This window comes from Poecile atricapillus, chromosome 3 (assembly GCF_030490865.1).
Source record: "Poecile atricapillus isolate bPoeAtr1 chromosome 3, bPoeAtr1.hap1, whole genome shotgun sequence".
Classification (NCBI taxonomy): domain Eukaryota; kingdom Metazoa; phylum Chordata; class Aves; order Passeriformes; family Paridae; genus Poecile; species Poecile atricapillus.
The window spans coordinates 106,978,780-107,000,544 of record NC_081251.1 but is presented as its reverse complement, the minus strand read 5'-3'; the positions used below and the strand labels follow the sequence as shown (position 1 = coordinate 107,000,544).

General features: G+C 45.5%; 2 protein-coding genes across 6 annotated transcripts in view; one reads left to right on the top strand and one right to left on the bottom strand.

Annotated features, from left to right (window-relative positions):
* VPS54 (VPS54 subunit of GARP complex) overlaps positions 1-670 on the top strand; it is a 46,400-nt gene extending 45,730 nt beyond the window's left edge. For all 4 annotated transcript variants that reach the window (XM_058836885.1, XM_058836884.1, XM_058836887.1 and 1 more), the window contains one exon: positions 211-670. In XM_058836885.1, coding sequence (XP_058692868.1) covers positions 211-316 — 106 coding nt within the window. In that variant the 3' untranslated portion in view covers positions 317-670. The remainder of the gene's footprint in view (positions 1-210) is intronic.
* A 734-nt stretch (positions 671-1,404) lies between these two features.
* Positions 1,405-21,704, bottom strand: UGP2 (UDP-glucose pyrophosphorylase 2). Of its 2 annotated transcripts, none has more exons than XM_058836889.1 (10): positions 21,684-21,704; positions 15,471-15,598; positions 14,837-14,944; positions 7,853-8,038; positions 6,229-6,362; positions 5,300-5,597; positions 4,124-4,321; positions 3,693-3,935; positions 3,204-3,308; positions 1,405-2,486 (listed from the first exon to the last, which is right to left on the bottom strand). In XM_058836889.1, the coding sequence occupies exons 2-10, from the start codon at positions 15,582-15,584 to the stop codon at positions 2,379-2,381; spliced, it is 1,494 nt and encodes a 497-aa protein (XP_058692872.1). In that variant the 5' UTR covers positions 15,585-15,598; positions 21,684-21,704; the 3' UTR covers positions 1,405-2,378. The 2 variants fall into 2 exon arrangements, with proteins under 2 accessions (XP_058692872.1, XP_058692871.1); XM_058836888.1 differs by lacking the exon at positions 21,684-21,704 and adding an exon at positions 21,106-21,381.
* Positions 21,705-21,765: the final 61 nt, after the last annotated feature.

The window sequence follows — 21,765 nt, the reverse complement described above, 5'->3', positions numbered from 1 at the left end:
TGTTATGGATGATCACTGCTGTAAAATAAATCACATCCATAGCATTCAGTTTTGAACTGATACTTAAAATGTCTAATCCAGGCATAGAATTTGAACATGTATTGTAACAATTGTGTGCCAAAGTCCTCAACAAACCCTGTCTGCTTGCCCAGGCACTCCAGGTGGATGTGATGGGGTCACATTCTAATCTTGTTGTGTGTTTCACTGCAGGCTGGTTACTTCAGATGTGGCTTTTTACACTGGAAACCTTCAAGCTCTGAAAGGCCTTAACAACTTAGATCTAAACATGGCTGAAATCTGGGAGCAGAAGAGGTGATAATCCATTGGGAGCAGTCACTTGGCTCTGACAACAGACTGACTTTCTTCTAAGCAGCGTGGTGACAGTGAGGTGAATACTTGAGCCCAGAGCCCCAGAAGGGGCAGGACTGAGAGTCGGGGGAAGCTTAGACTCAGAGGGAGCTGCAGGGAGCGATCCTGCCAGTCTCCTTCAGCGAGAAACAAGTGATCAGCTGTCTGTGCAATGTTTTTTCATTCTCTCTGGAAACAGACTCAGGTTTCTTTGGACCAAATCCAAAAGAACACATAGCTGTAACACAGCTGTAGTTGTCTAGAATGCTCTGTATATCTTTATATTAAAAAGATGCTTTGCATTTCTTCTAGTGCAATGAAATTCACATGGTGTCCCACCTTATTTAATGATGGTACAATATAAAAATCTTGCAGTTGGAACTCTGTAGAAAATGTTTTTCTCTATGAAACTATACTGTTCTAAAATTTATTTTTTTACAGAACTTTATATAAATAAATGTCTTTTGATTGCTCGCATCTAGGATTCAGCTTTGTTAGGGAGCAGTCCTGTTCCAGGGGATTTCTCAGGACCTAAAATCCGGAGACAAGATTTTCTAAGCAAGGGCCAGTTCCTCAAAGTCATTCCCTGTGGGAGAGGAGTGACCTGACCCTCGTTAGCAGTGACAGGCTAGCAGTGGGGCTCCTGGGGGAACTGGAAGGTGGGAAAAAGGCTGGTGTAAGGATGGCCACCTCCAGCTGCCCATGGGCCCTGCCAGCAGGGAGAGACAGGGACACAAAGAACAGGGCAGGAAGAATTTAAGTTTCTAGGCTGCTTATAAAAGGCTGCACCATGCAGCTGCAATCAATGTATTTTGGAGTTTGTAATACTACCTTTAACAGACTGGAGGCTGCCAGTACTCAGTACAAGTGCCTGTGTTTCTCACCTCACCCCTCTGTACCTGACCCCAGTCGAGTGCCTAACCCTGAGATGATCATGTCTGATGGAATGGTCTCTGCTGCAGTGTGTGTGCCTGTGGTGCCCTCAGCCAGGCTTGCTGACCTGTAGCATAACACGTGTCATTCATTGTCAGTCAAAATAAAGCTCTAAAATCACGGTTGTTTTTAAAGACCAACTTCTTTAATGATACATACCAGTGTTATACTAAGCTTATAAAATAAAGTTGTCTGCATGTAAATACAAGAGAAACATTAAGAAATCAATAGTGATCAGGACAGGGATTTCGATTCCTGTACAAATTTAGAAACTCAAGAGAAGATAAATTAACATACATGGCTGTGACAATATGAACATAGGTGTAGTCAACGTGATCCATTTATTGAAAAAAGAGGGCAGATCAAAGATTAAGATATTAACAGGAGATCCAGTCTTAAATGGGATGTGAAAAAGCAAACACCACACGTGGCTACTGAGGCATTTTTCTCAAGTATTGGATTCTTTGGGCAAGTCTGGAACACGGATGATTCCCACTCTCACGATACGGAAATGGAGGTATTGACAGCCTTACCCCAGTACCTCGACATACAACTGGGATAGGACATCCCACTTGTAGTTTGGGGGGGTTGAAGAGGGCTACAGGTTGTGAGCACATGAAATACAGGGTTTTAAGAGCCTGTTTAGCAGTAGTGAAACTTTTGGTTTTCAACTGTGCCTTCCTAAAACGTCACAGGAGTTGCCAACCATGTTGTCCCACATGTATTGCTTCACAGCTTTATTTCTGCAGTTACAAGCAATTCAAAACTACTGAATGGTCGAGGCGAGCCTCTGAACTTCTTATCAAAGAAGATCTGTCCATCTTCCCGCAAGACAAACAGTATTGCACTTCAAGGTTATATTAACTGAGTTACAGAATCTCTTTAAGGACTGAAGCATTACTTACGCACATCCATGGCGCTTATGTGGCTGCTTAAAGATAAGCAAGAGAAAATTTTAAATTAATACTGCAGGGTACTGTGAAGATGACAAAGCATAGGCCCTCTGTGTACTTAGATTTCTAATGCTTAAAAGGTTCTTCCACGGCGAGGCTGGTTTGGCGCTGCAGCCCCAGCCCTGACCGTGCCCTCTCCTGGACTCAGTGGTCCAGGATCCGCAGGTTGCCAGATACGATTTTGTTCTCTAGTAGAGCTCCAGCTGGGATGTCAATCCTGTCACCGTGGTTTGCAATGATGATGACTGTTCCCTGGGGTTACAGAAAAGAAAACAAGGTTCAGAAACCTGTTACCTGTTGATGTGGAAGGAGGGAAGAGGTGGTCTGGAGGAGCAGTCAGGTGTCAGCTGTACCACAGCCAGCGCCTGAGTGCATTCAGTTGTATTTGGGGGTCTTTTGCCCCCAGAACAAGGTTTTACACAAGCATTACTGGGAACCTCTGGAATTACCATACTAGAGCCTGTCTGCCCACAAGCAGGAATGGTAACTTACTGAAGACATGGTTGCTCTAAGGGCTCTTATCATGTCTGCTTGCTTTGAAGTGGAAAAACGTTACTCCCACCCCTGGGTGTGTCCCAGGAAGGCTCCTGTTCCAACTGAACAGCAAAAGCATGGACAGAGGGACAGCTCAGAGCCCACAGCCTGTGCCAGGTGATGCAGCACCACCTTCCAGCCCTGTCACCTGCCAGACTGCCATAGAGAACTGCAGGTGCTGCCAGGACTGGCAAGATCTTAAGGAAGAATTTGAGAAACTAATTTGCTCAGCTCCTAATTTACCAATAAATTGAGAATCCCAAAGCGATGCAAAAAGGCCTGAAAAGGTGTGGGAAGGCCAGCCTGGGAAGGGAGGTGGGACTGAGTCCCAGGAATGCTCCTATGGACTCTATACAGGCACTGCCTCAGGATCAATTGCCAAGGAGCAGAGATCAGTCATGTTTATTGCAGCGGCATCCCCAACTGCACACTCACCTTTAATGAAACATTCTTCCCAAATGTAACATCACCTGAAACCGTGAGATGATCCAGCTCCAGCATATCTGGAATACTTTCAAACCTTCGCAGGTAATCTTGAACCTTTTGGAAAGCGGAAATAACAGAGACAGTTTTAAAGCCATCTGTGGATTAAGACGAGCGTGGGAGGAACCTCTTGAATACTCTTCAGGAACCTCCCTATAACCTACATCTGACTCAGTATAAAAGTTGCTACTTTGTAACTGTGATTTCCTCCAGAAATAAGCGTGAGGAAGGGTAGAGGGGCTGCCAGCTCACCTCCCATTGCTCAGCTGAGGGGTGCAGGAGCACCCAACATGCACAGGAAATATCTGTACTCTCACAGCCTTTACAAAGAGCAAAAGGGAAGGGCCAGGTGGGCAGAGGTAGGTAAGGCAAACCTCACTTTTCACTCTTTATTGCTATGAACTGTATCTTTATTCAAAGAGGCGAACACCAGGTGTTTACCTTTGTGAAGGAGCTTCCCAGTTTGACAAGAGGCACTGTTGGGAATTCGCGCTTCTCGCTCATCGTTAGAGACCCCGCGTTAAGGCTGTACAAATTGGACATCACGAGCAAGAGATCCGAGGTGGTCTTCACAGGCAGGAAACGACTACGAGGTACGTTTATCCCCAGAGAGTTCTCAAAACTCTTGATAGCAGCACCAACTGCGGTCTCCAGCTGGATAACATTCAAGCCTCCATCCAGAGTCTGGAAGAGAAAACTCACATGAACACATGGAGCAGGTCCTGGTGCTCAGAACTGGAGCCCAGCGTCAGCCAGAGCTCCACCCTCACCCCCAGTCTGGCTCTGAGACACAGCAGTGCCTGTTACCCACCCAGAAACTAAAGGTTTGTTTGAGTCAACATCCTGTAAACCCTTGCCAGCTGATTGATTACCTTTGGGTTAACAATGATCTCCATGTCAATGGCGTTTTTCTCTTGCAGCCTTTTAATTGCAGACAGAGCAATCCACAAATTGTTGGTATTGAATATTTTGAATTTCGACACAGACTTGAATTCATCCACATGTGCTTTAGGGACCTGAGCTATCTCCACCAGCCTCAGCTTATTCTCGTACTGTGTCAGCGTGCCACCCTGCAAGGGGCAAATGAGAAGGTTTAAGTCCTGTTCATGAGAATCCAGAGAAATCCTGCCCTCAACACAGGCAGATGCACTGGTCTGCTGGCATTTGAAGTTGAACCCCAGAGAAAACACGTTTCTTGTTTTTAGTAACCAGCTACCAGGTTACTAATTATAGAGCATGTTTAAAGTACAGTCAAGACTGTCCAACGATCATATTTCAGCACTCCAAGACAGTTAATTCCTTTAATGAAGGTTGTTGAGAATATTTTGCAAATGTTGCTGTTGTCAAAAATCACCCTCAGCAGTACTTTGTTAGATGATGGAGCAAAAGCTAAATTAAATCTAAGTACTCTTACAGTGCACTGCTGTGCTTTTATAGGGCTAAGTCAGAGCTTTCCCAGTGAGTACAGAGAAAATCCAAATCCTCATTCTCACATATGAAAGAAGAGAGGAAGAGCACAGTTGCAGGACAAATTACTGCAGGCTACAAGTATTTGATATACATCATAAACCTCTGAGAAATGTAACTCCTGGACTTTGTACAAAGCTGGGGTTAGGGCAGGAGCAGATGGGCAGCTGTGCCACACAGAGCTGTGCAATGCAGGGTTGGGAAGTGGCTCGGGCAGTTTTGTGAGACACAACTGCTGCATCCCAGCCCTCAGTGCTGTTTAAGCTTCTGCCCCTGTGTATGTGACAGGTCAGAGAAGGTGCAGAGGTTGTGACCTGCACCCTGCACAAATCACTTGTGCTTCCAGTCCAGCCCAGACTTGTCCTTGTCTGCTGCTGCCCAGAACACAGATGAAATCTGTTCCATGAATTAGAACTTCCTAAACTTGCTGATTTTGTGCATCTCAAATTAGATCCAAGTTGATGTGTTAAATGGTGCCTAAAATAGCTGTGAGGAGACTGGGTGTATGTCTGAATCCATGGATTCAGAGAAGGCTGGAGATGGCCACCAACACACTCAGACTCTCACCCATCTCCCTTTACCTTCACATCCGCCCGGGTTTTGTTTGTGACTTCCATGACAAATTCGCAGCGTTTTCCATTGGGTGGGTTCATGAGGTGGTTAAGAATGTAAAGGTCCACAGTGGCACCCAAATTATCTATATTGGACACAAAAATATATTCCTTCCCCTCTGCAATGAGGTTGTCCAGCAGCCCAGAGTTGTAGAAGCTGGCGTAGATGTCTCCATGGCCTGGAGGGTACCAGCACTCTGTGTTCTCTCCTGAGTAAGAGACATCCTTGGCTATTGGCAGCAGAGTTTCCTTGTTGATTCTGGGATACCTGTGAGGACAATGGCTCTTGTTACATTCTCACCAGTGTCAGACTAGCATAAAATAAAAATACTACTGTTAAGGTGCAGCTCCAAGGACTTCTGGAGGTGTGCTTTTCCTGGGTATTCTGAACTGGAAGATTCACCCAAATTCTGAGCTGTCACTGAGAAGCTACAGAATGCAATCTATCTACTCAAGGATTTACAGCTGCAGTTCTCAGGCCACACTGCAAACCAACTTTCCTCTGACAGGCAGGTTCAGAGCATATCAAACACACCTTTGACCCCAGCTGCCACCTGGATTAGAGTTTGTTCTTCGTAAGGAACCATGGTCTGTCTCCCTCCAGAGCCCAAGGCTACTAACAGCAAATTCAGGAATCAAGTGGCCAGCATCCAGTACACCACTATTTGTACATTTCTTGGAAACTGGGGCCCACACACCCCCCTCTCCCCAATTTTAGCACATTGCCCTTGACCCTGCCCAACCCCCTGATGTCTCCATGAGGCCCAAAAGAGACTGAACATGGGTACAGAAGACACCACTGCTGCCCCAGTACCTCTAACTCAAATCCCACCCCATTTGGAATATGGAGAAACAAGCTAGTTTTTCCTTCTACCCCAAGTGGAGAAGTCTTTTGATACCTGCTTTGATTAAAAGTGTATATCTTCACACGGCTGTGACTGTATTTCTGCAGGATTTTCTTTGTGTCGTCATCCGTGTTGAAGGAATTCATGAGAACCAGAGGAACATCGGTGTTGTAGGATTTGTTTAAATGCTGAGATGGGAAATAAATGGTAAATTCAGCATGTATTATTAGCTTTAACTCCTGACACCTGAGATTTTGGGAGAAAGAAATTAGGTGAAACAGACTGGAAATAATGAATGCATGGGAAAAAGAAAAGATGCACTTATGCTACAGAAAGGATAATAAATCAGGTAAAGGAAAATATATCCTTCTTAGTTGTAAAGATAAGACCCACACTAATTAATGCATCTTTAGTGAATCTTTGTTTTTAAACCTGCATTGAGTTTTAAAATTTGAAACCACAATGTCACAAAATTATCATTTTAAGTTTTAGCTACTGTTGATTACAAAAGGCATGTTTTCCATCAAATTGTTGCAGTTTGTCAAGGTGACATTTCCACACTGTCTCTGCACAGGAAGCACTTCCAAGGTTTCTTGGCAGACTGAGAGATAGACAATTGTATCAAGAGCACATAATAAATGAAACGTCACCATATTCATTATTTGGGAATCTATGGCATGGAGCTGAAATACATAAGAGCATTTCCACGTGCACAACAAAGGCAAAAAAATCAGAGATCATAGCAGTTCCACCAAAAATAGAAGGTGCAGGGTGGAAAAGAAAAAGACATTTGAGTGAGTTTTAAGCTTTCTGTATCAGCTCACCCTCCTCTGCTGAAGCATTTGGGATCATTACACTTTGGTGGAGTCAGAGACTTCCACAGTGATGCTTTGGAAGAAGGACTGCATCAGTGGGATGTAAATTTGAGTTTGCCATAGAACCATCTAACACACATGGGAGAGCCACTCCAAACATCACACTGAGGCAAAAACTGTTGTCACTCCAGAAACCATGGAGCAGGCACACCCCACCTCCTACTCTAGTAACTGTCTTTATTATCTGCTGGAAGAGGAATATTCAGCATTAAAAACATAAGCCAAAATGTCCTCTCCCAACACCAGCAGCTGTTATTTTCTTTTGCTCTTCTTAAATTATGGCCTGACTGGAGGGGGAGAGGGGCCATCCTATGGGACAGTGAGTTAGATGGAGAGGAAAATGCCAGCAACTTCTTCCAGCACAAGAGTTTAAATGCATCAAGGAACTTGGAGCTGGTGTGGAAAGCTTTGTTCTAATGCACATAAAAAACCCCATTTTTGAAAAGATAAACTTGCAGCTGGAGGAGTCGGAAACAAGCCCAGAGTTACCCAGGCCAGACAAGCTCTACAGTGTGACTGCCTGTGTTCCTGGACATGATCCCCCTGTCCAGGCTGGTGTGCACAGGCTGGATCACAGCTTGTGCTAACACAGGGGGGGCACTGAGTTCAATCCCTGACTGCACCGTCCCTTCCATATCTGCTCTTCCCAAAGGAATTCTCCCTTCACCCCAGCACCGTGACCAGGCCTCGTCTCCCTCTCCTCTTTCTTTTGGCAAACCTGATCCCTCTGAACAAGCCATGCAGGAGCAGCTCAGTGTGTGCTGCCTCCTCCAATGCAGCAAGCAAAGCTCATCCCACATTACCTCGATCTGCTGCACCGTCAGATCCAGGAAGGTGTTCTCGTTCCGCACCCCAATGAGGCTCTTGGGGCCTTTGCAGCCCATGCTTGTGCCCAAGCCACCATTGAGCTTCACCACCACCAGCTTGTTCAAGACAGAAGCAATGTTATCAGGCAGGCCTCTGGCCTTGATCTTCTCATAGGGCTGGATCTGGGAAAACAAATGAACAACAAAAAAAAAAAAAACAAAAAAACAGTAGTCAGACATTCAGAAAGAAACTGCTTTCTCCTAAAAACTTTCATAACTTACAATCTGGTGATAAAACCCACATTTATTCACATGCCTTATGACACTAAAGAACATCTGCAAAGTGAGTCTACAATAACTGATTTGTTATGATACAAATAACCTGGGTTTGTTACTACAATAACCTCTTTTCTCAAGAGGTTCTATAGACTTTGTGACACCAGGCACCACCAACTTCATTCAGATGAGAAGAAGTCAGGCCAGTTATGCCACTTGTCACAACCCTGTTCCTGCCCTGTAGAAGGGGAGGGGGTTTCCTTGGAACCATCTAACACTGCCCCTCTGCCCTTTCAGTCAGGCCACAATTTAAGAACCAGGCTCAACATGCAAGGCATATAACCTTCCTTCCCTGAGCAGCTTAGACTCATAGATTTTTTTTTTTTGGCACTCTGAGGTTGTCAAAGGCAAGATTCTTGGGAAAATGTTGGTTCTTTAACTCAGTCTAAACTGATTCTTATTCCAGACACTACTCTGATACAATTAATTTCTCCCGACAGCATGATACAAAGTGAAAGAGTTTCCAGTTCTTATTCTGCTGTTTTCAGAATGTGTTCATCCAGCCCACAATACACCTTACAGGAGTCCTCTACCTCACTGACAGCTGTTTCCTACAGGTTTAAGAACAGTCTGGGCTACATTTGGGGCTCATGAGGAAAGCAAAATCAGGCTCATGATGACAGTATGCCTCACATTAAGTACTGCTGGCCCCTAATTCAAAGCACCTAAGTCAAAGAAATAATGGTAACAATGCCACAGTAAGAATCATGCCAAAACTGTTAGAGCAGAATAAATACAATTATCCTTTAGCCTACCCTTCTAGAGATTTTCTTTTGATGAAAAGCCCTGGTGTTCCAGTGCTGTAGCATTCTAGCTGCTAGAAAATTACTTTAATTCTGATAAGGGGTGTGTAAGATCCACAACTGGTTTCCAAAAACAAATACCTACAGAGTAGTTTTCAGAGCTGTGTTTGCTTTGGGCAAGGGCTGGGGTTCAAATGGAAATTCACGCTGCCCTGGAACAAGAGCCGTATTTCTTACTGGGATATGCGGGGGTAGAGAGGAGGCTTGCACAATTCCTGCATTCCGGGACACCACCGGCAGCAGATCAGGGCAGATCCCTCACATTAGGGAAATTCTGCCTGATGGGATCTGGAAAGCCTCTAGGATTGTACTGCAAGATAAGAGAACTCCACGTGGAGGCCAGAAAGCAGCACCACAATCACTGCCCTCTCATGGGGACACAGGCAGGAGCTTCCTTCCAAACTGCCAAGAACTTTTCAGGAACAGAAGTGCACAAAATACAGACTCTTGCTGTGCTTTGTCAACAACAGAGATTATGTTCAGACTGAAACACCCTGAAAAACAACTGCTCATTAACAACAGGATGATAAATCCTGGGTTTAATGGCTTGGAGGTACATCAGGAAGCTCGATGAATATTCTGCCACCAGCAGGACCTAGACAGATTTACTGCTTCCCATCCACTCCAAGGGCAGTAACACCCTGCATTAGACTTGTACATGGATTAAAAACATTTCATCTTGAACTTTAGCTGGGTGGGATGTGAGTCACATCCATGATGTTTTGACACTGTCTGAACATCCAAAAAATTATCTCAACTTTCAAGTCTCACTATGTTCTTCTTGCATCACTCACAAAAAGCAGAAAGTCTGACACCCAGTTCAGGGCCAGACTGCCTCAAAAATCATTTGCTTTTGCTAAAGCGCCAACTACCTTTTGATGCTTTTGCTATCATGCCTGAAACCAACTTGTGCATTCAGAGTAAAAGTCGTGAAGAAGGTAGCAGCTCCATCAAGGACTCAGTTCACTGGATGCTGCACCAGTTACAACACAAAATTTATGACTCAGCCTCACTAAATGTTTCAGTTTCCTCTGGCACAGGCATTGGAAACGTCAACTTGGCAACAAAGCCCTGGATCTTGAAGGGTCTTTAATTCAGAGAATAACAAGAAGTCAAGTTCCAGCAGGAATGTTGCAGCACCAGGACTGCTGGATGGGAGCGCTATCAATCCAACAGTTCCAGCCATGTGCAGGCACCAATATGCACAACCACCTCATCACCCACAAGCTTATACACAACTGGAGAAGCACTCCACAGCAATAAAAATCAATTCTTGCTCTAAGGGCTCAGAACAGTGTGCTTGACAAGTGTGTGCTGCTGGGGAAATTCTTCAGGAAAAGCCAGGGGCAGGAGTGACATGTCTTACAGTGCACGGCTGCAGTGTTACTCGCTTGGGACACGTCTGGCAGCCCAGCTTTGGGACTGCTCTAAGATGACATATGCAGCTTCTTTTGTTTTGCAGCCAATGTCACAGAAGTGATTTCTTGGAACAGCCTGGATGAGGCAACGTTGGGAGTTTGACTAACAGATTCCAGCAGCCCACTCCTACTGCAAGGAGGCTTGCAAGAGTTTGTCAGAGACAGACAAAATGAGCATCGGGGCTGTCATCGTGGGCAGAGCGGAAAGGAGGACGCCCCTGTGAGTGAATATGTACTTACAGTTCGAGGAAACATTTACTCAGCACCGAGGGACAGTTCTAGAAATAGCACCAAATGAAGAGGTCTCTGCCCTCATGAGACCCCACCTGCAGGGCTGCACCCAGGTCTGGAGTCCTCAGCACAGGAAATCTGTGGGCCTGTTAGAGCAGTGCAGAGGGGAGCCACAAAGGTGATCAGAGAGAGAACAGCCCTCCTGCAAAGTCAGGGTGAGAGAGCTGGGGTGGTCAGCCTGGAGAAGAAGAGGCTGTGGGAGACCCTACAGCAGCCTTCCAGCACCTGGAGGGGGCTTACAGAGGAAGAGAGATTTCTTACACAGGCTGATATGGATAGAAGGCGAATGGTTTCCAACTACAAGAGGAGAGATTTATATCAGATCTTAAGAAGAAGTTCCAGAGGAACAGGTCAGCCAGAGAAGCTGTGGCTGCCCCATACCTGGACGTGTTCCAGGCCAGGTTGGATAAGGCTTGGAGCAATCTGGTCTAGTGGAAAGTGTTCCTGCCCATGGCAGGGGGGGTGGGACAAGACGACTTTTAAGCTCCCTTCCAAACTATTACATGATTCTATGAACCCTCAAAACCTGTTTCCAAACTGGAAGATTAAGAAGATATTTAGCTTTTGAGTAAGGGCATAACATTCATTCTTTTCCTTCATGATATAGCTCACTGAGGTGACAACCTGAGCTGCAGACAAGAATCCAACCACTGGGGAAGAAAAAAAACAAAGGCTCTAATAGACAAGCTCCTTTCACACTCACATTGCTTCAGATGCTCTCTTTACATCCCAGATGAGGTTTTGCATTGCTGTTCTGAGGTTAACTTGATCACTGCAGTTCTCTCAGAGGCCTCCCAGCAGGACTTTGCTATTGCTTCCAATTCAAACAAACAGATCGCTGTAATCTACATGGAGGGGATTAAGTTACACTTGCCATGTCCACATTCTTTACCTCCTCTCCCTGTTAACTGGCACTCTCAGTGTACTTTCTTCTCTGGAGACTGTAACAGTTATGGGTCCTAACTATGCGAGCTAGCACTGCAAGCCTTTGGACATATTGAAAGCAAAGCATCTGGAAGGAAAAAACAAGTCAGAGGTTTACCAATATAGTGTGAAATGGGTTCAATCTTCTCTTACTGTCATCAGTATAAGTTGTTACACTGTGAAAATGTGGAGGTCAGGGATGAAATCCCCCACTGCAGAGAAAAACAGGAATACTACAAAGCAATAATTTCTGTTCTGTTTTACTGACAGGAGCCTTTACTTGTCTTCAGGAAGAAGCAGAAGCTTCATTCAGAGAACAAATACAACACATAATACACTAGATCAGGAATTCTGCACAACAGGATCCCTTGGCACTGGGCAAAAGCCTGAAACACCCTTCCCCACCTAAAAGACAAAGCCCATAAATCCAATAAACTATTCATGAACTTTTTTTAAGCTGCTAAATAAATAAAAAAAAATCAACAAACCCACACTGGCAGATTTTTGGTGTGCCTCTGTTTACAGATACACACGTATGTCTGTGTGTTTATACACACAGAGGCACATCGATGCATCAACATATGCTTTTTGCTCTACTAGGGATTAGCTGAAGATTATACTTGCCAGAATTCCCAGCAGCAAAGCAATTCTCCAAAACAATCACAGGCAAATAAATTCACACTGCAGAGAATTTGGTGCTTTCTAGGCCATGATCCTTGCAGTGTGAGATTCTCCAAGCAGCCAAGCATCCCACCACCTCATGAAACAAGGTCATCCCTTCAGGCAATTATAAATCACTTGCAATTATAAATCACTTGCAAGATTAGCAGCAAACACTTCTATACACCAAGCCCTGTGCTGTTCTAACAGGAGCGGAGGATATGCTCTGAGGTTTTATAGCTAGGAAAAGAAAACTCAACTGGAACTGAACAGAAGCACTCAGACAAAATATACTGAGTGAAATATCCATTCACAGATGGATACCTGTCCCAAAGAGCTCTGTACTGCAGCCCTTCAAAAGTTATCCCTCTTTACCCCTTTCAAAAGCTCATACTGTTCTTACCCATACCAACTAGACTAGTAATTCTGAAATTCTGGTCTTCAGGAAATCAACTTTTATTTAGTAATTCCACAAGTCATATTCCTCAGCAAAGAAAGATCTGGGAGCAGGTCCCTTGGAATGTGTCTTATGAGGAACCCTTTTCACTTTCCACAGAATGTCCCTGACAAAAGGAGGGAGTGGATACAGCAGGGAGAGAGATATAAATCTTATGGGCAGTAAAAAGGAGAAAAACAAAATAAATAAATTTCACTTTGCTCTCAGTTTTCCTAAGCACTCAAACCCACCTCCTGTCAGATCAGGAAATCCAAGTATCCCTAAAGAAAGGGGTATTTACTATGAAGTGAAGAAGGCATGGGAGGAAGTCTGTTTGCAGGTATTTTGCCCTAACTCTCTTCTGTGGCACTTATCAAGCATGATCACTTGACTTAAAGAGTTCATGCCAGGAAGCAAAATTTCATTTACCATCATGCAAGCATCTCATCAGACCAGAAGTGATCTGATTTTGCAGAATTCTTACCTTTCTCTCTCATCAAAAGTTGCTACAGGGACACATTTGAGAACGAGCAGCACAGGCCATAAGGAAAAAGAGAGATACTCTTTCTAATCCTGCCCTTCTCCACTCAGCCCTCTGACCTTAAGCTAGACCTTTCTCTCAGTTCTTTTTTAGCAGTTTGCCATGCCTGGGAATATGGCCTCAGTCTACTTCAGAGCCTTACCACAACCTCCAGTTTGACATCTGCTCCAGATGTCCTACCTGGGTACTTCCAGACCTTTACAGAACTTCTAAGTTTTTCCACTGAAGGTGTGCAAAACTTGAAAAATAGACAACGGCTCTTCCTCTCCACAAAGCTGCCATTCACCTGCATCAAATTTCTGTAATTTAATCCCAGGCCTTCTCTTGGCACAGGGAACAGTTTATCCCTTTGATTGTCCTAACTACCTTCTTACATATTTAAAAGACCTATCTCCCCTCCCCAGAGTCTCAGCCCCCCTACACTGAAAGAAATCCCCTTTTCTTCAGCCTTCCTTGTAAGTCATCTTATCTAGAACTCCAATTTCCCACCCTGGCCTCTTCATTGAGGGCAGACTTCTCTCCCCAGAGCAACACTCCATTCAGTGTTACAGTACAGAAAAGAGAGACATCACATGTTTTTGAAGTTAAAAGAAAACACTCAACCTTGGAAAAACCCTAGACTTGCTCTAAAACAGCATCATTCTTCAACGCTTTATAGAGCGGCCCTGCATCTGTTCTGGAAGTAACTGGACAGCCTGCCTTTCATGGGAAACAGAGCCTTGATTGAGGCACACAGAGAGCCTCAGAGAAACCACAGGCCTGGGAGCACACAGAACTCCTGCAATATGCCAAGATAGCTACGCTGGGAAAAGCAAGGATTTGTAGCACAGCTACACCATTCGTTACACAAGAGTCAAAGGACAGCCTAAGGCCACTGATTAATCAATAAAATGAGGTTAGGTTTAATAGGAAGTATTTATTTCAATACTAAACAGTGCTGAAAAAATACATAGTGCTTTTTCACAGCAGTGGCTCAAATTGCATGTTATAAGTTACAATAACATGACAACATTAGAAAATCAGGCTCCAAACCCCTCCACAGTCAACTCCTTGTTTCAGATCCCTCACTTCTGCTGAACGGCTGCAGGTTACAGAAGTTGCTAAATGAGCTCTATTACCCAGCCCACTTGCCATATGTCCCTTTCAAATTATTAAACATAAAGGATTGCTGGAAACAGTCTCATCTGAGACGTGCAACCTTCTCCTACAGGCAGGAGGGAAATGGGAACAACAACAGTCCTCCCTGCTTCCCCTCTAACACAAGTTTACTCCAGAGGAGGTACCAAATGGTGAGGTGGCATCTGTCCCATTTTGTTCCCCTGCTCCCAGAGCAGCTAACAAAATAATACCAAAGAACTTGACACATATGTTAAGCAGAACCTGATGTTCAGGAAGACATACAACATATGTCAACAAATAATTATTTCTCAGTTAGAACCCCAAGTGTTGTCCTCCGTGGTTTTATAGAACCATGGCAGAGGGACCCCATTTGATGGGTGAATACATCATTTATCTTAACTAGCAATGATCAGTTTTATTTTCGTTACAAACTGTCACTTAATCACAACTTACAGAATCTTCTGGAGGTCTCTGAATCTTCCCCCAGTCTACAGATGGTCCCTTTTCTTGTAGGAATCTATGAAATAGCTTCTTAAATCCTTCCAGGTCCTTTTTAGTATGCTACAAAGAAGACATGCATTACTTAATGCTGGTATTCAGTGCACACCTACTCAATCACAGAAGCATTTCTACAAATTGTTGTACAGTCTGTTCACGAGAGTAATTTCATTAGCACTGAAGTACACATGCTGAACTTTAGGTACAATTCCAGAAGTTACCAAAATCTCATTTTCAGTAAAACTCAGAATACAAAATCAACTTGGATACCTACACAAGTCTTTTGTCAAAATCATAACCATTACAATTTGGCCCAACATTTAAGATGACAGCTTTACCCTCCCTTTCTGTAATCCACTGAAGATTACACACAACCTTTAATAACTAAAGATGATTAAACACTTAATAACTCTGTCACCCAGTCTAGAGGGAACTGAAAGTCTCCTACTGACATTGTATCCTGGCTACTCTTCCACACAGGATCAGAGCACGTCCTAAAAATAAGGATTTATCTCCTTTCTGAGATTTGCCTCAATGTCCTGCATCCCATTCCTCATGCTCTGAGCAGCATCCACCCCGTGCTCCTTACCTCTATCTCATTTGAGTGTGCAGTTGCAAGTATCTTATCGAGTTCCACTTTCATTGAATACTCCAGCTCCTGCCGAATGACTTCCTGAAACTGTGAGGAGCCAGCTTGAGACATTGCTTTGCTGAAATCTTGAATAAAAATAAAATAAAATTAATTCTTAAAAAAAATAGCTTATTTAGATTACAAATAGCCTCCTATTTTATTTTAAAAGACGGATAAACTCATAAAATCTAGTCTTGTTTTGTCACTGTGCTAGCATTCCAGGAATCTAAAGCTTCTGTTCCTAGTTACTTGGGGAACAGATCTTAAACTGGGCCCGAAGAACAATGACCCTTCTTGCAAAACTCAAAAGTACACCAAAGAGCCAATGGTCCATCTCAAGAAGTATCCAAAAATCTGCAACAGCGCACTTTTTTGCTAGAGAAGTCACATCCTACCACATCAATACACTTTAGCAAGTAGAAATGTGAAAAAGAATAGTTTTCTTAGTGAAAAGTTACGTAGAACATTGTGATTGAAGGTATGCCTCTGTTCCATGAGCAAATAAAAACATATGCTTTAATTATTTATACAGTGCACTTTCACAGGATCTTCTGTTTGTTCCAGTAAACATTCCCTTACTTTGTCATGAGTATTTTCACACGACAGCATGCACTTCAGTTACTAAGCAACCTAGAAAATTGGGCTGTCTATCACTTCAGCATTTGTTTTGTTTTTGAAAGTGATAAACTCCACAAACGTGAAAAAGAGTAAATACACAAATATTTTATCATGTCCACCCTGCAGAAAGAACTGGGAGAGAACACGACTTTATTTTCCAACAGAAAGCATTGGAAGCGAGTGTATTCTCAAAAGACATTCTGAGTATGTTCTCTAAAGACCTCAGTTAATTTAATTACTGCCAAATCCCTTGAGTGATCACTTCCCTGTAACAGAGGGAGTGATGTATTGCCAAATATAGCTGGATTTTAGAAACACCCTGAATACTAGTGCAGAAAAGGGACAGAAGAGAACTTTACAAGTGAACAGAGCGACACTGACAGAAAACATTGTTAGAAGAGGAACCTGCATTTAAAGTCTACTTATTGAGAACATGCATTAAAAGGCTCTTCTATTGAGAATGTCTAAGAAAGCCAAAGATGGCTCATTTTAATGCAATTTTGATTTTATTTTCTTTTTCTAAGCAAAGTATTCCACAGCCTCAGCCTCAGTGACAGTATCTAATCCTTGCTTTGAAGCCCACAGAAGCCATTTTCCTGACTGCACTGTTTTGCAGGTAGGGGAGGGAGAAAAAAAAAGACAGACAAGTGCTGCAGTGCACATAGTATGTGTGGTGCAACACGGGAAAACGCCAGCTCAAGATGAACAGTACACTGAACAATAGGTCCTTTTTTTAATCAAATGCTTTATTTAGTAGTAAAAGCAGGTAAGAGTTGAAAGCCTGTTAGGCATATCCTTCCAGGTCAAATGTGTAAAAACACAGGCAGCTCTCCACCAGGAAACACTTTTTCCTACAGAAAAACAAGGAGGTCTGTACCAGCTTCATGCTTAACAACAAACTGCGACAACTACTCCCTTCACTCCTGCCCTTTGGGGTGATGCCCACCGAAACAACCACCAGGAGATGCTTTCATATGTTTCTAACCCTCCCTGCAACATGTTATAATACAGCACTTCTGCTACAGCAACAACAGTGGCCATTTCTCACCGGCCTGGAGAACATCTGAAGCTCCCAGTGTGATGTAACTCATCTCCTAAGGAGCTCTGCACATCCCGAGTCTCAGCAGAGACCTTCGGTGGTGCCGTGGGACGCACTGAGGCTGAGGGAGGCACAGCCAGCCTCCCCAGGCTTCCATGTAAGTAGGAAAAGCTTGTTCTGCTCCTATTAGCCAAAAGATTTGTGTCTCCAGGAAAAAGCAGTTAAGAGACTAAGCAACATCACAAACAAATCGAGATTAAAAGGCATCATAAAAGTAAATATTTAACAATGTCCTAGTTTAGGGGTCTCTTCTTTTTTCTGTCATATTCTAAGCTCTTCACAAACTGAATGAGCAAACGCTAAACACATTTGATCACCAACATCCTCGCAGGAAAGCAAAGCAGACCTGTTGCTTTTTCCAACACCAGGCATCAGGCACACAGAGCAGCAGCTGGATGGGACAGCTCTTACAGAACCCCAGGCTGCCAGTGCCGTACCCTTCAGCAGCACTGGGGGACATTCAGGCTTTACATTTAACATTTATCAACTGCTGGGACCCCACGGCCTCGTCCAGACCCAATGTGTCAGGACACAGTGGCTAGGGCAGAGCATTGCTAGTGCTGTTAGTCCAATTATTATTATTGCAGGGAAAGAGAGAGGAAGGATATGGCTGGAGTCCATAAAAACATGTGCTTGCCTGGTGCAAGAAAAGTATCTATTCTGCATAGGTAAGAATGTGAATACTGTAACTAAGAGCCAGGAGAAACAGCAAGCGACAGCTCTTCTGCTCTTAACATGCCACTGTCAGGCAGAGGATTTGAGCATTTATCTTGGAATGACCACCAGGACTTGGGCTGCACGCTCTAAAGGCTCCCCAAAGCAGTACTGGTGCACGATATCAGCAAACTTGGCTCTAGTTGTTCCTCAGAGTTTTTGGGAAGGAGCTGGTACTCACACATCTCAGCCTACAGCCAGCAGAAAGACAACGGCAGTCCTTTAACACAAACTACAGCTGAATTTAACAGCCTAGGTGAAGATTGATTTCCCTTTTCACCCAGCAGCAACAAGGAAGTTGAAAGGCCAGTGCAACTGCATATCTGAAAGCAGTTCTTTCCCGCAGGCAGCTAAAATTTCCTAAGGCCATAATAAAAAGTAGTTACTGTGCCTCTAAAAATCAGATAGGAGGCTGGGGTGACGGATAATTGCAGAAAGGGATTTCCAAGGATACATGTGGCCATAAAATCCCAAATTATGTTAAAAAAGAAATGTCTCTTCCAAGCTATTTCGCAACCAATGCCTCATATTTCAGCCTAAGCCCACTTTTATGAAACCAGTGCTCTTGAACACTCATCAGACGTAAGAAAAGGGTGGGATAAGGTAGTGGAAGACTCCTGGGGGACCTGCCCACACAGGAAATAAGCACAGACCAGAAGAGCATGACTAAATAGTTGAGACTTCAGAGAACACTGGGCTTTGCAAAGACAACCACACAGGCTATCTCATTTTAATGCTTTTGGTAGAAAGTGTTCCCCTGAGCAGCAGAGACAGGAGGGCACCTCAGTCAAGTTCATGGTGGTGTTTGACGCATGGAGAACTTCACTCCAACCCTCCTGCCCCCACCCACTGTTATTTCTAGCAGGCTTTTGTGCTCTGCTCTGACTCCTAACCTGGCCCCTGCCCTCACAGCACGAGCTACAGCACACAGAAGAGCACTGGCAGGTTTATGATGCCTTATTTTATAACTGACGTATGAGAAAACAAATCATGGCGTATCAGAGCAAGCTAATAGAAAGGAGGACTTTGTACACTGCCAGAAAGAATATAAGGGGCAGATCTCTTCAGGAAAACTGCACAAGAACAGAACAGCAGTCACCTCTTACTGAGGGGCTTACACATACTTCCTTTCTGCTGTCCTTCCTCTTATACTGCATTAAAAACAGAGAAAATGTTAAGATTGATTAATTTCGTTCATCAATCCACTCAGAAGAGAACTTCACTGCCTTGGTACAACATGTACAAGGAGGTGGCACAGGAGGGGCTTGTGGGACAAGTCAAGCAAGAACTTCTCTCACGAAAAAGCAGGGAATCTCTTGGGCTGAGGGTTATAAATTGTGATTACTTTTACAATCCAAGTAAGTATACAGAAAGTATACCTACATCAGAAAATTACTGAGGTCTCCCTGAAGCCAAACTAATGCATAAAAACCAAGAAGGGTGGCCAGTAAGTTACAACACTCAGCTAAACTTTAAAGGTTCTATCCTTGAACTCTGTGCTCAGGGTACAGAGTGAATGCCTTAACTTCCAACAATTCCGCTTAAAGTTCAAGGCAATTTTTATCTCTGGCAGGGATAAAAGTCTCTTTAAATACCCACACTCTAGCGTGCCATGCTAACGAATACTACTAGGAATTTTAGAACTGAACATACCCACTCAGCCTCTACAAACATTTTCCTACTACTAGAGGCAAAATTTGCCAACACACTCTGGACTGAAGCATACGTGAAGTGAAACCTTTATGCTCTGACTCTTCTTGACGGATGAGCACATTAGCCTGAGCTAACTCAGAAATCTGCAACCCAGGAAGCTGTTCTTGCCAGCTGCACACACCAAGAGTTTAGGTGTTACAGTCAGACACTGCTAAATTTCCCAGTTTAGCAGATGATCCTCATGCTAAAAATATCACTTGACATGACAATATGTTTTAGTACTATTGACGTGACAAAAGAGTACCTAAACAGTGGATGGTTTTGGGGTTTTTTTAGAAGGCTTTCAGGATCGTCAAATCTCTGGTAATATTTTAAAAACCAGTTATGTAGAAACCTTTACATAGGTTTCTACAGCATTCCGTTTCAGAAATATCAGCACTTCCCTGCAAGATGGCTACCTTCAGCAGTAGTCTGAGATAAGCCAATTCCATTTAAAAAGAACAATTAGCAATATATTTTCCTCATCAACTTCACAAGGTCTTATCAAGATAACTTTCAGAGTGGCCAGTTGAGCAACATGCTGGAAACACTTTCCTCCTCCAGCTGCCAGCTTTCTGCCCAGGTGTCACAGGATACTTGTAGACAGGTGATGCCTTCACACAACCAGCATTGTCCAGCCCCGGACATCCACCGTGTGAGGGACAGTGATTTCCCAGAGCCTCAGTTGCCTGCAACACCCAAGTCTGTACAGCAAACGATCTACTCGTGCTCCTTCTGCAGGCAGCATTACATCTGTGGACAGGCCTGTGAGGATTTATATTAAGGAACCCTACAGGCACGTATTTCATTACAAAAAAGCACACCCGCACCATGAGGAATACAGGAAAACAGGGAAAGAAAACTGCAACGGCAATGCACCAAAGTAATTTTTCTTCCCAAAATGACCTCTTGTGGGCTGGTTCCCTGCTTCACAGGGAATCCGAAACTCAGACCACGTACACACAAACGCTCACACATGCCGAGAGGAGTAAAGGAGAGCGCCTGAGCCTACCGGCATCAAAAAACACCAAAACACACTCAAGCCTCAAAAAAAAAAAAAAAAACCCAAGCAAAAAAACAAGCAAAAAACTAGGAAAATAAAGAAAAAAAGAGAAATAGCAAAGACGTTCAACCTCGGCATCCATCCTCCCGCAACTTTACCAGACGGCTTAGCGGAGAGGGGTGATCTGCGCTGGCGAGGTCCCGCAGGATGCCCCAGCCCCTGGCCGTGCACAGCCCCGCCACCCGGTCCCGCCGTGCGCCCGCAGAGCCGAACCGAGCCGGGCCGGGCCGGGCAGAGCCCAGCCGGGCCGGCCCCGCCGCCAGATCACGGACAGGGCTCCGGGGCAGCCCGGGCACATCGCAGCCCGGCTGCTGCCCCCGAGCCACCGGGAGCGCGGACCCGAAACACGGCGCAGCCCCGCGTACGCACGGCGGAGGAGCCGAGAAAAACAAAGCGCGTCAGCTTACCTTTCACGAGAGCCGACATTTTCGCGCTTTGACCAACACACAAACACTTGGGCAAACACGGAGCGCCTCGCTCGGGGGGTTCCGCCCCGCGGCGGGCAGCGAAGGGCCGGAGCGCGGCTGCCGCCCCTGCGGAGGCTGCGGCGGGAGAGGCGGCGACCCCGGCCTCGCTGGGAGCTCCCGCCCGCCCGCCGCGCTGCCCCTCGGCCGAGCAGTCCCTCCCGGGCCGGCGGGCGGGCGGCGAACCCCGAGCAATTTAAATTTCATCAATGGAAGAGGCGGACCCGCCGCGCCCCGGGTTTCGCCACCCCCGACCCTCCCCTCCCCTCCCCGCCGGGCCGGGCCGCCCGCCTCCCCGGGGAGCTCCCGGCGCGGCTCCTCCCCGCTCCGGGACGCGATGGGACGGGACAGGCCGGGCCGGGCCGGGCCGGCGCGGCCGCCCCGCGCTCCGCCCGCCCCGCGCGGCCGCCAGGCCGGGGGCGGCCCCGCCCCGCCCCGCCCCACCGCCGCCCCGGGCCGGGCCGCGCCGCGGGGCCCCCGCCCGGGCCGGGCGGTGCCGGCGGCGGCCGCGCCGAACCCACCTCGTCCTGCGGCACCGCGGGCGGGGGGCGGGGACCCGCGTGCCGCGCGCGCCCCCGCCCACCCCCTCCCCCCGCGGCGGGG